The 17,225-nt window shown below is 35.3% G+C and overlaps 1 protein-coding gene across 1 annotated transcript in view; it reads right to left on the reverse strand.

The window, feature by feature from the left end:
* Positions 1–17,225, reverse strand: part of LOC131166135 (uncharacterized) — a 39,835-nt gene that overhangs the window by 17,542 nt on the left and 5,068 nt on the right. The window contains exons 2-3 of the mRNA XM_058124443.1: positions 16,287–16,403; positions 9,952–9,986 (exon numbers count right to left, since the gene is read on the reverse strand). Coding sequence (XP_057980426.1) covers positions 9,952–9,986; positions 16,287–16,403 — 152 coding nt within the window. The remainder of the gene's footprint in view (positions 1–9,951; positions 9,987–16,286; positions 16,404–17,225) is intronic.

The following is a 17,225-nucleotide window of genomic DNA, read 5'->3' on the forward strand; positions in this document are numbered from 1 at the left end:
ACTACAATGTCAAGCCATTGTATGGAGAAGCTCCTTAAAAAGGTGTGACATGGCTGCTGGGTACAACTTCAAGCATCAAAGGAGTTACAACATTAATCTGGGCAGTATGAAGGGTTAGAATCTCTTATTTCAGAATTTTCTAACCTATTCGAGGAGCCATAGGGATTGCTACCCCAGCGAACGCATTCCTCCATATCCATATCAAGGTCATTTCTCACTACTCTTTGTGAGCATCATCTATTTTTCAAGAAATCTAAATGCAATTTTTCTCGACCACATGTGGACTACCTTGGGCATATTGTTTCCCAAGAAGGTGTTTCAATTGACCTTTCTAAAATACAAGTGATTACAAATTGGCCTATTCCACAAACAATAAAAAATGCTGCGAGTATTTTTGAGGTTGACTGGTTACTACCACAAGTTTGTCAAGGATTATGGAATGATTAGTGCTCCACTGACCGCTCTACTTAAAAAGGATGCATTCAAATGGTGTAAGGAAGTTGAACAAGCCTTTGTCAAGCTTAAGCACACAATGACCACCACACCAATTCTCGCCTTACTAGATTATAACGAGGTGTTCATCATTGAGTCTGATGCATCTAGAGTTGACATTCATGCAGTTTTAATGCAAGACAGACGCCGCATTGTTTTTAACAATAAAGCTCTTTCTTCATCCCACATTGGCAAGACTGACAAAGAGATGCTAGCCATTGTGCATGTAGCTACAAAGTGGAGAGATTCTCAGAGTTTATTTCTACTCAGCCTTGAGGACAAGGCTGATTTGAAGGAGGTGGGAATGTTAGGATTCCCAAATCAATTAGGATTTTCTTATTAATATGATTCCCAAATCAATGAGGATTCTATTTAATGTTAAGATTATTTAATGTTAGTTAGGATTCCCAAATCAGTTAGAACTCAAGGAGAAATTTTATAGTCCAAGTAGGAGTCAGTTTCTCTACCCTATATATATATGTGACCCTTATGGGGCTTTTGGCATTCAAACAAGCAATGAAGCAATAACATAATTCATAGCCTTTGGCTAATCTGGAGGCAGATCCCTTCGAAGTGATCAACCCCTATTTCTCTTAATATTTTCCATTCTTAAAATTTCACCAATTTCTCCACGATAAAACCCTAGAGTCCTGTCATCCCCTATTGTCCAATCCCCCTCTTTGATCATTTTATCTTTAAAATTTACTACATTTCCTCCCTTCAAGCTCCAACGCTGAGTCCTTTTGTAATGATTTATTTTTTTATTTCTCTTCCATTTTCTAGAACATATACCTAATATTATAACCGTATGTTGTGTAGTCAAGCTCTCACTTGGGATAACTTCACAATCCTTACATGATAAATGATCCCCCCTCCTACTTAAGAAAAAACCTATTTGACTTTTATTTATCTACTCTTAAAGGTTATTTTCTATTTTCTTAAAGCATGTATTCAATATAACCAAATCATAAGACATGGCAAAATCTAAAATCGAATCACCGGCCTCATTTTTATCTCCTTATCGCCTCCATTTATCCTCTATTCCTCTCATAGCTTTGTTGTCCTACCAATGTATCCATTCAAATAAGCTCCTACGGATGTCTTTTCAGACCGTAATATCCCTTGTACAACACTATCCATATTAACCCAAAATTGTTTTTTTGTGGTTTGCTACTAATCCTGGTTAGGGACATACACGCTAATGACATTTAATATCTTTAAGCCTGGAACTATATTTATTTTAATAATTTTACCCCCTATTCTTTTAACATCTACCTATTATCTTTTAGGTTTTTGTCTACAATGATTGCCACCACATTTTTACATTTTCCCTTTCTACTGTACCAAAGTTTAATTCCTGATTTTCTGATTATTCTCTGGCCTTCTCCCTTACCCACTTAGCCACTTGAAGATAGATAACATTAATTTTTCTTCTTATCATTATGTCCACTATCTTCATGCTTTTACCTATAAAAGTCCCTAAATTCCAAGTTGCTAATCTAATCTTAGTTGCTTGTATTAACTTTTTAACCCTCTCCCATCTAGAATGCTTCTGTCCACCCTTGTCCATTTTTCACTACACCCAAGTGATACAAGTGCAATGTGTCACTTTTAGGGGACACCCCATTGAAAGTATTAAGGATTCATACCACACAAATCTGACAATTTTTAGCTGTCTGTCCACTACCTAACGCAACCCTACTCTTTTATTAAAGCTTGGGACGGCTGTATGTAAAGATAACAATGGCATTTAATGCTACATAGGCAAAGTGCATGTATCTAACAATTATTAATTGATAAGAATTATCATGCAGTGGTTAGTAAATAATTGTTAGCTCTGTATTGAAATTATAAAAGCAACTAATGCATAAATTTCTGTTTTTGAAAGACGGGTGGAAAAAGACTTGTGCGTGAATGGAAAAAGGAAAGGGAAAAAGCAAAGGTGTGTATGCTCTAGTTGAAACCAGAATGAGTGCGAGTTGTTCTTGAAAATAGGATGTTAAAATGCATAAGTTTAGCTAGTAATCATTAAATTCTTGAAAATAGGATGCTTGACTCACAAGTTGTTTTGAATTTCAATATACTCAAACACGTATATCTTTTTGAAAGTCAGTAATTGGTTGATGCAATCTATTTAAAATTCAATGCATGAGAAGCATGAAACTCACAAACTCAACCTAGGTAATCTACTTGTTCCCTAACCTGCATCCACTTCACAAATATCTAACAAACACCTTGGCGCTAGATTCAAATTCCACACAAACATAACAAACAATGAAGACCTGCACTTAGCACCATTCCAGAACTCACTCACCCCAATTGTAGAGTCTAAAAATGGATTAACGACAGTGAAATTGAAAAAAATAAAGCATGTAGCTTTGGAATGTGTGACAAGACTGGGGATAAGACCACTACTCGTGCAAAGATAATTTTGAAAGGTAAAGTAAAACAAAATGAAAAGTTTAATGCAAAATTTAAGCATTCAAATCAAAATCATAACCTAATCTACCAGCCAAGAAACCTTAGCCACAAAACTTCTTCTAAATCTGCAAATAAAGTGAGGAGATATAAGAGAGAGAGAGAGAGAGAGAGAGAGAGGTTCAACAAAGAAGGCTAGAAGCACCGCGAAGATGCTTAGATCTGCTTGCAGAAGATTTCTAGGGTTAGGGCATGAAAGCGCTCAGCCCTAGTCGTGGGCCCTACTTCATTTCTTCTCAGATCGTGTACTTAGCTCGCGAAATACCCAAATTTTTGCAGGTAGGAGCTCAGACACTTGCCTTCAGCCTTTGGGAAGCCAGCCAAGCAGGAAATCTCTAAAAATTGCTAAATAAAGACTTTAGGCTAGCAACAGCAAAGGAAGGCAACGACCACCCCAAAACGTAAAAATAGCAAGTAAAGGGGCAGCAACACAGAGATACGGTGATGCAGGGGAAGCAATGGTAAGGGCTCACGAGGCGTAAGTGAAACTTGCTATTTCTAGTATGCTACAAATTGTTCTAAATTCAACTGAAGCATCCTATATCTTTTCAAATGGTTCTTCCATTGCCACCTTCAAGGCTGACATTAGCAAAAAGCTCCTCCAAACCTTTTTCTAATGCTTTTCCACAACCTCATGCCATAGGGGCCCACACCTCCTCTGTAGACAATCCATAAAATCCTTGCTATACTTTGTCACCACTGCTTTTCCCTAGAGATCTTCCTTTTCCACCACAAATATCCAAAGGCATTTGCCGACCCAGGCCATACTGAATATTGAAGAATGTCGAACTTTATATTTCCATTTTCCAAGCCTCCTTTTAAAAAAGGTTTGACCGCATCCCATGTCACCAAATGGTATTTGAACTCCTTGGCACTACCCTAAAGAAATCTCTTTTGAATATCCACCATTTCCTAGCCACTGAGACTAGGATACAAAGGAGTGAGATGAAGTGAACTGGGAGGTAAGAAAGAGTGCTTTTTATAAGAGTAAGCCACGTGTCTTTTGAAAGATAGTTCCATTTTCACCCAACTAATTTCCTTTCAAATATCTCCACCACTAGCTCCACAATTGCCTCAGCCCCAAAGGAAGACCAAATGAGGAAAGGGGAGGAAACCCCAATTGGCACCCAAAACACTAGCCAACAAATATCCCATCCACACCCTTCCCAAGGGGATGAGCTCACTTCACAAACTCAAATCAGTTTAAGATATAGCCTGAAGTCCCAAACACAGCAATATACCTCCTTCGCACATACTGTTTAGATAAGTGACCAGTATGCAGTGGCTTAACCATAAAAGAACTAACTCATATAAGACTTTATCAGCACAGTAAAACATGATCCACGAACTAATTTAACATGCATTCACATCATGACAATCAAGTGTAAAAATTAACAAACTACGTTATAATCAGAGTCAAAATCCATCATGAAACCATGGGGCTAACATAGCTCTTAATCAAGAAGAACCTCAATAATAAAATAGAAGGTAGGTGAACTTGGCGCTAGAACGAAAGATCAATCAAAGGAGAGGCTTCAACAAAGTCTGGGAAATCCAGATAAAAACATAAAGGAACAACCTAGAAACTAAAGAACAAAAGACAAAAACAAAAAAAAACCATTACGAACTAACACTTAACACATAACGCAAATCACACAGAATAGCAGAAAAGCTCACCCCCTTAAAATTCGCTTGTCCCACACACCAAATAGAAGCCAAATAATGTATCTTTTCCCAAACCAGCAAACTCAGTCGACTTCTTCCCTAGAAAAATGCATGCATTACGCTCCCTACACCCAAAAACTGCAAAAAAAAAAAACACATTTTTAAAGCACTGCCCTTTTCTTTTTCCTGCCAAATCCAGCAAGTCGCTGCCAAAAAATCCTTCAATGTCTTAGAACTCACCCAACATTCACCTCAAGTAACAACCAACTTATTCCAAACACCCCAAACATAGTCACAATGAATAAACAAATGAAATGATGATTCTGAACGATTAAAACAGAGAACACATATGACTGGATGTATAGCCTTTAATGGTCTCCTAGCCTACAGCAAGTTATTGATATTAATTCTATGAAGCGCAACCAACCAAATAAAAAGCCTTAATTTCAAAGGGTACTTTGGCCTTCCACATGGAACCATAGAGAGGGAAAGATAAATTCAACCTATTCAAAAAATCACAAAAAGATTTGCAACCCTCGAAGGATCCAGAGACCAAGACAGCCTATCTTCCTCTAAAGAAAAACGATAGTTATTCAACAAGACTGCCAAAGAGGATTGCTCTTTCATCTCCCAATCATTTAACGATCTGTGGAAGTGGAAATCCCAAGAAGGCAAAGGACCACTTGGATCAACAACAAAAGAAGAAATGGACTCATCCTGCCTTGAGCTTAGGGGGAAAAAGGTGTGGAAAAGAGGTGGACAAAACTACATTCCCCAACCAAGGATCTTTCCAAAACTGGATATTACTACCTCCACCCACCATGAATTTAATATGGGGAATGAAGAAGGGATAACTCTGAGAGACCCATTCTCGTCTAATCCACACTTACTTTTAACAACCAAATGCCACAGAGAGGAAAACTCTAGCGGAAACCGCCAAAGCCATTTAGCCAAAAGGGCTGTGTTTTTAGTCACCAGATTTCCAATACCCAAACCACCCTCCTGTTTAGACTTACACACCACTCTCCAACTAACTAGATGATCCCTACTACCCCCTACCTCCAACTACAAATAATCCCTCATAATCTTCTCAATCTTACTAGCAACCCCCGCCTGAATTCTAAAAATCGAAAGAAAATACAAAGGGGTACTAGAAAGACAGGCCTGGATAAGAGTAATTCTACCATCAAGAGAAAAAAGAGCACCTTTCCACCCATCCAGCCTCTTAGAAATCTAGGGTTAACCCCACCCCCCCCCCCCCCCCCCCCAAAAAGGAACCACAGGAACACTACACCCCACCTCCACAGATAGCTCCCTAACATTCTCAACAGCCATATTGATAGCCGTGATACCACTCTTACCGATATTAATCTTAAGCCCAAAAAATTTCTCGAAAACATGAAGGAGACCCAAAATATTCTTAAAGGATGGTGTGTGATCCTCTAAAAAAAGATTGCATCATCAGAAAACTGAATGTGTGTGCAAAACCTTGATCCTCTCTCTCTCCACTTCCAAGCCTTTCACTAAACCTCTATATACTGTCCTATCCACCATCCTACTCAAAGAATCAGCCACTAAAACAAACAAAAATGGGAAAAGAGGGTCTCCTTGCCTAATCCCTCTCATAGCCTTAAACCAAGATTTAGACTCACCATTTACTAATACCGAGTAGCTCACATTAAGCAAACAACCTCTAATCCAACACTGCCATCTCTCTACAAACCCCTTCCTCACAAAGATCTTATCCAAGAACTCCCAATTCACTCTATCATAAGCTTTCTCAAAATTCAACTTAAAGATGATACCCTTCTTCTTCCTTCTCCAATTATCCTCCCCAACCTCATTAGCAACCAAAATGGTATCCACAATTTGCCTACCCCCCCCCCCCCAACAAAAGCACTTTGAACCTTATAAATAGTCCTATCAAGCACCATACTCAGCCTATTAGCTAACACTTTAGTGATGATTTTATAAATGCTGGAAAATAAGCTAATAGGCCTAAAATTTTTGCTTGACTTTATAAACATATGTGTATCAGATACCAATAGTTGTCCACAAAGTCCCTTCAAGTCAGGTTGCAAACCAATGAAGCAGAAGCTCAAAAGAATGAATTTAGAAATTTTATTTACAGTAAAGGACAAGGCAAAACAGCAATTTGGGGCTGCATTTCTAAAGGTATCAATCAAAGTATCAAGGAAGGGTAGCAAACATTGTCCCGATAGGCTGATCCCGAAGAAAGATGGGAGTGTGAATATGTACATTGATTACCAAGCTTAAATAGATCTACGGTCTTGGGATGATTTCTCCCTATCTCATATAGATGTACTAGTTAACAACACGACAATGCATTCAATATTTTCATTCATGGATGAGTTTTCAGGATGCAATCAAATCAAAATGACATGAAGATATATAGAAAACTACTTTCCCAACATAATGGAACACTTTCAGTTATAAGATAAAGCCTTTTGATTTAAAAAATCTTAGGGCAACTTATTAAAGAGATATGATTGCTCTTTTTCCTGACATGGTGCATAAAGAAATTGAAGCGCATGTTCACAACATGAATTATAGTCACAAGTTGAAGAGAATCACATGGCCAACTTACACAAGTTGTAACTATGACTAAATCTAAGTGTAAATTTGGGTTTGTGATAACATTGAGCAAGCTATTTTTCATCATTTGCTCTAAATCGGTCATGAATTGAATGAAGAATGCTGACAAGCTTTTTAATATTGCTTGTTGTCAATTTTAAGTTTTCCTAGTCATTTTTCATAGGGAGAAATCAATTCAGGGGAATTGATGCAAAAGAAAATTTATTGATATGGTCCAATTTGAGCACACCTCAATCGTCATCATAGCAGATTCCAAAGCTCAATTGTCACATAGTCACTGCCCATAGAATACCCTTCACCCATAATCAAACTTCCACCATTGCACCATTTCCATTGCTTCAAAAAGCCACAAACCCCTTCTACCTGCCTCCTGGGGTTGAAACTCACAGGACTGACTTTCTTAATTGTTTGCACCATGTCATAGCCTATTCAACCCATTCTAGCTTGGTTCTGGTAACATCATGTCCACTCCATATGCCAGTGAGTAGCGGATTGCTCATGTTGATGTCCTAACCACTTGTGCGATAGGCATGAAGCATGGCGGATGGGCCAGTCTTCATATGTCACTACTAGGGGCAAAAGCAAGTAAGTTGCTTGCAAGCAAATTGAGCTCAACTTACTCTATAGATCAACTCTATACAAATTCAAGTTGAGCTCGAGCTACTTGAGTTGCTTGACAAGTCAAGTTTGGCTTTCACAATACACCTCAGGAGCTGAGCTTAATCAAGATTTTGTTATTCTGTTATTTCCTTTAATCTAAACAAAATATTATATATTTTAAACATATATTCAATATAATATATTATTTATTTTACACTTATATTTAGTATTATAAAATTAGTATTATTTTATAATTAAAATGATCTCAATTGATTCAAGTTTGAGTTAAAATAAAATCAAATTTTGTGCTTCAAATTTTCTAATTGTGTCAAGTTTGAGTATCTCATTGTGTTGATTCAACCCAATTCGAACACACCCGAAGTCGCTACGCTTTTAGATGAGCAGTCTTTATATGTCATCAATGACTACCATTTTCTAGATAAGCAGTCTCTCTTGTATCACACTAGTTTTGTAAACAGGTCCAATCTTTCTCCGTCACATATCAAATCTCAATGGCAATTCCACGTTTGTGGTTGGGCTTTTAGGACATGTTACAAATTCATTCTTGAAATCATCTCACAAGCCAAGCACATATCCATTAGCCCACCAAAAAAGGATTAATACCAAAAGGCTATGCTAAATTGGCAAGATATATTTTCTCAACAGCAATATGACATACTTGCGCTGTTGTGCATGCTTGGATAATAAGATGACATGAATTTGAATGCACATATGGATATAGGCATAATAGTTCAATCTAAACTCATGGCAAATCCTTCTACATTGGACCATTAGACCTTAACTTTCCATAATTGCAGCTCACAGTGACTATATCCACCAATGATTGAGAGTCATTGAAAAGAATAAAACAGAACACATTTACAGAAGGTAATGTTTTCTTTAATGCCAAAAAAGCATTTAATATCCCTAAATCCTTGCGATCAAGGTCTTAAATTTTGACTTCGACTCAAATATTGAAGCTCCAAAAGTACAGAAATTTCGACAAAATTTTCGATTCCGATGTCAATTTCGATTTCAATTTGAAAAAAAAAAAAAATAGAAATCAATAGTAAAGCATGGAATTATTTTTGAAACTTTAGAAATGGTTAAGACATAATATTGTAAGTTTTAGGACTATTATATTACAAGTTAAATACATCTATGCTGTGATGAGGTGGAAAAGTTGTAATATAAGATGTGTATCAAACATATTCAGGTAATACAAATGAAATTCATAAATCATTTAAATATCATTTATTATACAAATAATGATAATTTAGATATGAATGGTTAAATAAAATGTTGTTGTAAGTTTATTTTTTCATGTAAATTCAAAATCCCTCTAATAATCTTTTGTTTCGATAAAAATAAATAAAATAAATTAAGAGAGAAATTTCACTTCACTCCTAAATCTCTCATTTGAATTTTGAGGAAATTTCGTTCTACAGTTAAAATTTTGACAAGTTTTGCTAAAATTTCGAGATTTCGATAAATTTAAGATGATTCATTGAGATTTCAAAGAAAATCATGCAAGATGGAAATCAATTACCATTTCGATTTCAAGGGTTACGTAAACCAGAAATTTCGGCGAAATTTTTGACAATTTCATAAAATTTAAAAGACCACGCTTACGATAATACTGTAGCACAAACCATATACTGTGGTCCTCACGGAATTTATGAGTTTAAACTAAATAAAGTTAAAAGAAGAAAAGGTCATAAATAATTATCACAATGCATAAGCTAACCAACTCAGGCTGACGAATCTAAACCTTACCAAGCCTAGGTCTTAACTCTTAATCTTTCATAAATAAGGTCACCGTTTTCATAATCATAGACCAGGAAAAAAATACAGACCCAAGAGATGCTTAAAAAATTATTCAGGAGGCGAATTTGGCAAACTTAATGAATGTACACAAAACAGCTCAGCATATGAGCGCTGTTTGACCTACAGCATGGCATGCTTCTCACATGTCATCTTATTAGATTTTGCGTTTAAATAATCCACAATTCCAATCATGTTGTATAAGATGCAAGCAGTGGGTCAATTCTGATGGAGAATCATAGTTCTTCTCTATTTAGATACTATTTGAATGCTCACCTGGTATAGGCCGCACAACTTGGAAGATAGATAAACTGCACCATAGCATGCAAGTACAATGTGTCAGACAGGTAGATAGCATAAATTTTTTTCCATGAAAATGCAAAATTTGCAATCTAACTAATAGAATTGACACTAAGACTTTAGATCTTTAAAACCCAATAGATGCAATGTTCACTTCAGACACAATGAAAAATATTTAAGACTCTACATATTGGACATTTAAAGAATTAGATTCATGATGGAGCAATTTATGACATAACTACAAAATGGAGCCATCAAAAACCTTTTTGTTCTTGAAGGATATTATACAACTATAATACCTAATGCTAACAATACTGTGACTACATTTGGCACCGCCAACAGAACTCAGCCATGGCAGCATGAACCTAAAATAATGTTTGAGAAACTTTATTCCTTTAAGTAATCAGACACTGTTCAAAGCAAAATTTGACCAATTCATTCCCAGTCATTTAAATCTGTCACGGCAAAGAATAATTTTTTCAATTCTTTTCCGCAATGATTGAAACCCCAAGAGCTTTAAAATTATATCTTTCATTTAAATACTGGTTTAAAAATTTATGGCTTTGTGACAAAACTAAGACTCGAGAAAAAATAAGTAAAGAAAAGGGAGGAAAAGGAAAAATATCAAATAAGGTATGTCATGCCTCTTTTGTGCTTTGAACTTGGAAAACTTCTATTATACATCATGATGGTAGAAAGTATACTAAAGTAAAATGGTTCACCAAACATTACCCACCATACAGATAGAAGCAGAACACATCAATTAATTGAATTTTGTAAGGTTGAACAAATAAGGAAGAAAAAAATGTAATTAGTAATTAGTAATTAGTAATTAGTTACTTCTAAAACAGAAACATGAGAATGAATTCTACCAGAATATAAAAACATCGCATTCAGATTATCTTTATTCATCCCTGCATGTTCACAAATATATATATATATATATATATATATATATATATATACACATTATACACACACAAGGTATAAGATACCTTCAAGGGGCTAAAAAAAAAATGACAGAAAACATACTGAGAAGTTGTTATGGGAGTGGCAACATGGATACTTTTCCTTTATTCAGCTTTATTCAGTTCAAACACTTCTCATTATGTGTGTGACCATGAGCACACATCTCTTACCGTAGTTCAAATTCGGAAATGGAAGAAAGGTTGCACCAATCCACTTTTCTCACACCTTGTCATAAGTAGAAGCATTGTACAATGGACTAACCAATTTTTTTACAGGTTCAACCCAGTCCTACTCAGTTTCACTCTTACCTCACTGGAAACTGGGCCACTTCTCATTACTGGTGCATCTAGTAGTCTTCGTGGCGTAAGTCCAAATTCCCTTAAAATTCCTTAAACAGTTCACTTTTCTTAGTCACAGCGAATCTCTCATGTATGCAATCATTTCCCATAGTCTCTTTTCTTAAATTGTCATTCATCCATCTCAAAATCCTCATTCAACTTGTGCTTATCCCTTCACAAGATTGTCCTTAGTTTTACTGTAAATGTATAGAAAATGTCAAGTCTTATTGCCATCTTATAAGATATTCTTCTCACATAAAATGTTCTAATGCAATCACATAATAATTTAGAACTACTCCATTTTAAGCATAAGACCTTCATCTTATGTGTAATGTCTTCCTCAGTCTCTCTATAACCATGGTGTAAAAACTGAACCAGAGTGCAAACTGATAAGGTCACAGGGGTTTTGCAATATTACATTAGCAGACAAACTCACTACAGTTTTTACCAGAAGGCAAGGCATAAAGGTCATCCTTTTCCGAGAGAGAGAGATGTCAGATCGAGGATTTGTAACATTAGTTATAGTACACAAGCAAGAGCACAATGCATACCAATATGCCAAAAAATCACACCCAAAAATAATAAATGTCATAGTCTCACACCAAAAAAAAAAAAATCAGAAACAAATCAAATGATCAGAGAGAGACAAAGCAGGGGCTTTTGGATTCCTAAGCCCGTGGCATCTTGTTGGCCTGCTAACTTGCCGACACAAGAGAGTGTGGCCTTGCCATCTTTGCACAGGTGTAGCATTCATTGAAGTCAATGGAGGGGAACCACCAAGCTTATGTCCAAAATCCAGACTGATTTAATCAACTTTCCATCAAGCTGTCAAATGACTTTGTCATAGTTGATCGTTGTTTGCAGCATCATATATGACAGGAGTATGGGCACTGGGCAAAGACAGGAGGCTGAATCTGGAGCATCAAGTCTCTGAGTAGTTCAATATTGATGATTGGAACCCTAACATGATTATAACCACCTGTTGCTTTTTTTTTTTTTTGGGTGACATATTAATTGGTAATCCTTCCAACCAGTTCAGGTCATTAGCTCAGCAATCAATCTTAAGTTTTTGGGTTCTTCATGATCATTAAATAAGCAAATCATACACCATGATACTTACATTCTGAATATGTCCAACAAAAAAATAATTACCGTTTTTATTATTTTGGAATCGATGTAAGCAAATTGATGAGAAAAGTGGGAAGGATGAAATTGGAAGTGCCTCTAGATTATAATGTGATAGTGGAATACCTACAATCTTAAGATGGCTATCACTTCAAGCTACATAATCAATGAGCATGGGTGAATTAGAACTACTTAAATCAACAAATAGAAAATTAGCAATACAAGAAAAGTTAAATTAAGAAACAAGAACAAGATAGCCCCTTTGAAAATAATACATTGGAAGGCTTATATAAAGGTCTAGTCATGTGCAACAAAGACCACTGGGCAGCAGATGCACAAAAAGGAAGTGTCTTGACACAAGTTGAAATTGATACAAGAACAATAGGAAAGCCACTATGAAAGAAGAAAAAGGTGGATTGAGTGAGAAAGAGGCATTACGGCTTATGGTTAACTAAGACAATGCCATGGAACAAATAGAATGGCAAAAAAAGAGATGATATCCAATTTGAGTAAAGGGTTAAGTATCACTGCTCTTAATCCTGTTTTTAAGTTTGCTCCATTTTGTAGTTACAATATATTAGTGAAATTTTTTTAACAATTTTAAATATATATATATATATCTATATCATCAGCACTGCTTTCTTTTCTATCCGCAGCTTCTCCCATCTGCATCCTTTTTTTCCTCATACTAAAGATTTTTTCCTAGGGGAAAAAAAAAAGGAATTCATTAAATAAGAAGGAATACTGAACACAAAAAGTGGATGATAAGTGGACATCCTGATATGAAATACAAAAACAAAAAGGAAAAAAAAAAAAGAAGAAGAAACAAATCAAAATATTAAAGCCTCCACTCCTGCTAGAAATCTGAAAAACATGTTCCTATTAAACATCGAGTTACATAAGCTCAAAGAGAAGCCAAAAGTCATATCCTATTCCAAACCAACTAAAAATTTGGATGCACATGGTGAAAATGTTTTAATCTCCAATGGTAAGTTCTGCAGTTCCAGACTACAGAAAAAATGCACTCTCAATCTAGTGCCTCCATTGAGACAAACCCATCAGTATGGTTCAGTAGATCCAGCTGGGCATCAGATACCTGTCTCAGATTCTCAGTGCCCTCTTACCTATCTTTTTTCCTGGGCCAAGATATCTCAATTTAGTTGACAATCCAGAGGTCCTTTGAACTCCCAAATCTACTATCAATGCAACACCATGAATTTAATTTCCTGTTCAATGTTATCCAAACCAACAACATAAACAGCCTTCTTTCATCATTACCAAGATTCCTTCCCCACCAGGTCCCAGCTCCACACTACCTTCACATGTAACAGCTGTAGCAAAAATGAATCTGCAATTCAACCCGATGCCAAGGATCACAAAGCACCTCTGTCTCTCTGCTTCTATATGCCACCAAACCCACCACCATTAATGCTTCTAATTCATCATGCAACATCAATATAGTTTCCCCTACTTAAACCTCATCATTGTCTTAATCAATGTTGATCCCTTTCTTTGTTCCAATTTTTCATGGTGTTCTAAAAAATTGTTCCTGAAGTAAAGATAAAAGGACTGGGCTTCTTCTATCACCAGGTTCGTATCCACTTAGGGTCGCAAAAACAAGCCAAGCCAAGCCCAGCTTAGTTGAGCTTCCCTGTGTCCAAGATTGCTTATTTTTAACTGAGCTCCAGCCTGAGACAAGCTTAAATCAAGCTTGGATACAATTGTTCAAGCTTGTTTATTTAAGAAACCAAACCTGAACTTTTAATTAAACTTCAAGTCAATTCATTTTACAAACAAGCTAATTCGACAAATTTACTAAATCGACATATATAATTACCAAATACATATATTTTGTAATAAATCCATATTATTGTATAGTAGTACAAGGGAAAGAAATATAAACAAAGTTATTTCAAGATTCTTAAAATTTTCTCATTATTTTTATAATTTTAATCGAATGGTTTGTAAACTATTTGATGAACCTATCGATTGTATTTAAACAAATTTCATCAAAGTTAAACTAAACATCATATTGTATAAAAAAATTTCCAGCTAACACACAATAGAGATTAAAATGAGCTCTATATGAGCCTCTTCAGTGTTCACAAACAAATTCACATGCCTTTTTCACAAGCGCAAGCTGCTCAACCATGCAGAGTTTTAGCATGAGCAAGCTTGGCTTATTCACCCAAAGAGCCCAAAATTTTTGTTTAAGCTTGTAGTTAGGGTCTATTTTGGTATCGTTGTTGTTTTTTGTTTTTTGTTTTTTTTCTCTACAGTGAAGAAACATATTATAAAAACGCATTTGTTATGTCATTAGTTTTCTGTTTCTGTTGCCAGTTTTCTGTCTCTGTTGCCAATTTTCTACTTTTTGCTAAAACACTAAAAACCAGATTTTATGGTTTTTAGTTATTTTGGCAACCTATTGCCAAAAATTTTAATATCCAGAAATAGTTTTTTTGGATTAAATTATTCATTTTATACATTTTAAATTAAAATAAAAATTAAATGATCATATGAATTTAAATATAATTAAAATAAAATATACATAAATCACCAAAAAATAATAATAAAGCAAATTACAAAAATACTTTTACTCTTTGTCAATTGTCATGTCCAATAAAATTTTTATTATAAAGTAAAATTTGAAAGTAGAACAATTAAATAAAATAATTATAATAAATTTGATTTTTACTAGTAATTTTTTTAATGTGTATTATTTGTAATTTTATTATTTTAATCATATTTTTACAATAGTATTTGATTTAAAGATGAAAATGAGCAAAACTAAGTTTTTAATTTGTATTAGTTTTATAAATGTTAACCAAACAGGTTGCAAGTTTCTAGTTTTTAATTTCTGTTTCTGGTTTTTGAATTTCGTGTCTGGTTTTCGTTTCTCTAATTTTTGACAGTGATACCAAACAGCCCCTTAGTTAGATGAATGGAAGTAAAGGAGTTGTTATTGAGCCAAGATTTGAGTCTTTTTATGAAAGACTCGGTTCATTTGCAGCCTTATCTACATCAAGATAAAAGCATCCTCATTCAATAACAATCACCAGTTAACAGCTCTGGCCCTTCTAAGTTCATACCATACCGGACGAGACCAGAATCTGGTTATATACATTCTCATTATGAGAAGACTGCGGACCCTACATCATTAGATTCCATTTAGGATTAGAAAATAAGCATAATCGGACCTGCTTTTTACATATCTCTCGTAATTTGGAACCCTATTTGCCTCTTTGGGCTTCGATTGAATCGAGAATAGGTTTGATTGTCCATTTTTTTATATATAATACATAAGGCATCCCACACACTTACAATAACCCAAATCCAGCCAACAGCCCACATTCAAGGTTTATGGACAATCCCACCCCCACCCCCTTTTTTCCCCAAAAAAAAAAAACCATACCTTACGGGTAACTCTCCAAAATTCCATATATTCTAAGTAATTTCACACTACATTCAATGTTGTATTTCTTACAGTTAAAAATCCATCCATTTATTTGATCTAAAAAAATTACAATTCAATTAATCGAATGGATTCATAAGCATTCTTTCATAAGCCAATAAATCTTCAATATTTTAACTATTTAATAGTTCATAAAATTCCATTCCGTGAACTTCACATTCTTCCATATGAGTTGGGATAGAAAAAGATTCTAAAACATAAGTTTATGAATGTAGCATGTGACTCATATGCCAGTCTTTCAATCCCATCTATAAAAATAAGTTTTGGAACTCAACACATAAGGTCAAGTGTACTCATTCTACTTAATTTTGATTTAATCAACATCTAAAAATATTTCAACTTCACATAAAACTAGAAATTGCATGTACTCAAACAAGTTCATTTAAAAGAAACCCTAATATATTTACCTCTCCGAAGTGATCTCAGAAAACTTTGTGGGACTCCAAGACATTAGCAAGTTGCCAATACAAAGCAAGCTACCTTCATATTCAACGCCATTTACTGTAAAACCGGTGTTTGAATACCTTCAACCAAGAAAAGAAAAATCACATTAAATCATAAAGCTAGAGGATCGTCAAACCAAAAACACGTTTACTAGGTGCAATACCTCCAACTTTAAACCAAGCAAATGGATCGCAAACAACTTGAAAGTATCTTCAATTAATTTGTTAGGATTTTAGAAGCATTTTTCCAACTTTCAAGAGATGAAGTGAAGCAAATCTATGCTTCTAAAAGCAAGATAAGTATTCTCAGCAAGTTCCCCAGGCAAAGGATTTTAATGGCATTTTTCCAGCTTTCAAGAGCTAAATTCAAGCAAGCATTTACTTTCAAAAATAAAAGAAGTATTATGTAGGCTACCCAGGCACTGTCTTAATATTCTGTGAGTAATCCAACCATAAGGCTATCAGAAGAGAGCTTCAGCATGTAGTATAGGCAAATCCCTCTCTTGCAATACAAAACGAACCCCTCGGAGTGACGTAATGTCCCCATCAATGGATGTGATTGGCTCCTGCCCTCACTGCGGCTATTGAGAGATTGAAGAAAGACAGCTGAACCCAACCTGATGAAGAAGGTGACTGAGTCCACTTCACACGTGGTGAAGGACGGAACAGATAGTGGTAGATAGCTGGCCACCAATGATTTCAAATTTGAAAAGGCTAGGCTAGGCCAGATATCTCTAGGCTCAAAGTCTTCACAGTTTTTAAAGATCTTTAGACAGCTCAAGTTGCACTCAACCTCAGTTCCTCCTCGTCTAGCTGAAAAGTGAATCATTTTGGCCCTCTTTCATTTCCTTTCTTTTATAGCAAAAAGATATTCATTAGATAAAGGAAGAATGTACAATAATG

This window comes from Malania oleifera, chromosome 10, assembly GCF_029873635.1.
Source record: "Malania oleifera isolate guangnan ecotype guangnan chromosome 10, ASM2987363v1, whole genome shotgun sequence".
NCBI lineage: Eukaryota > Viridiplantae > Streptophyta > Magnoliopsida > Santalales > Ximeniaceae > Malania > Malania oleifera.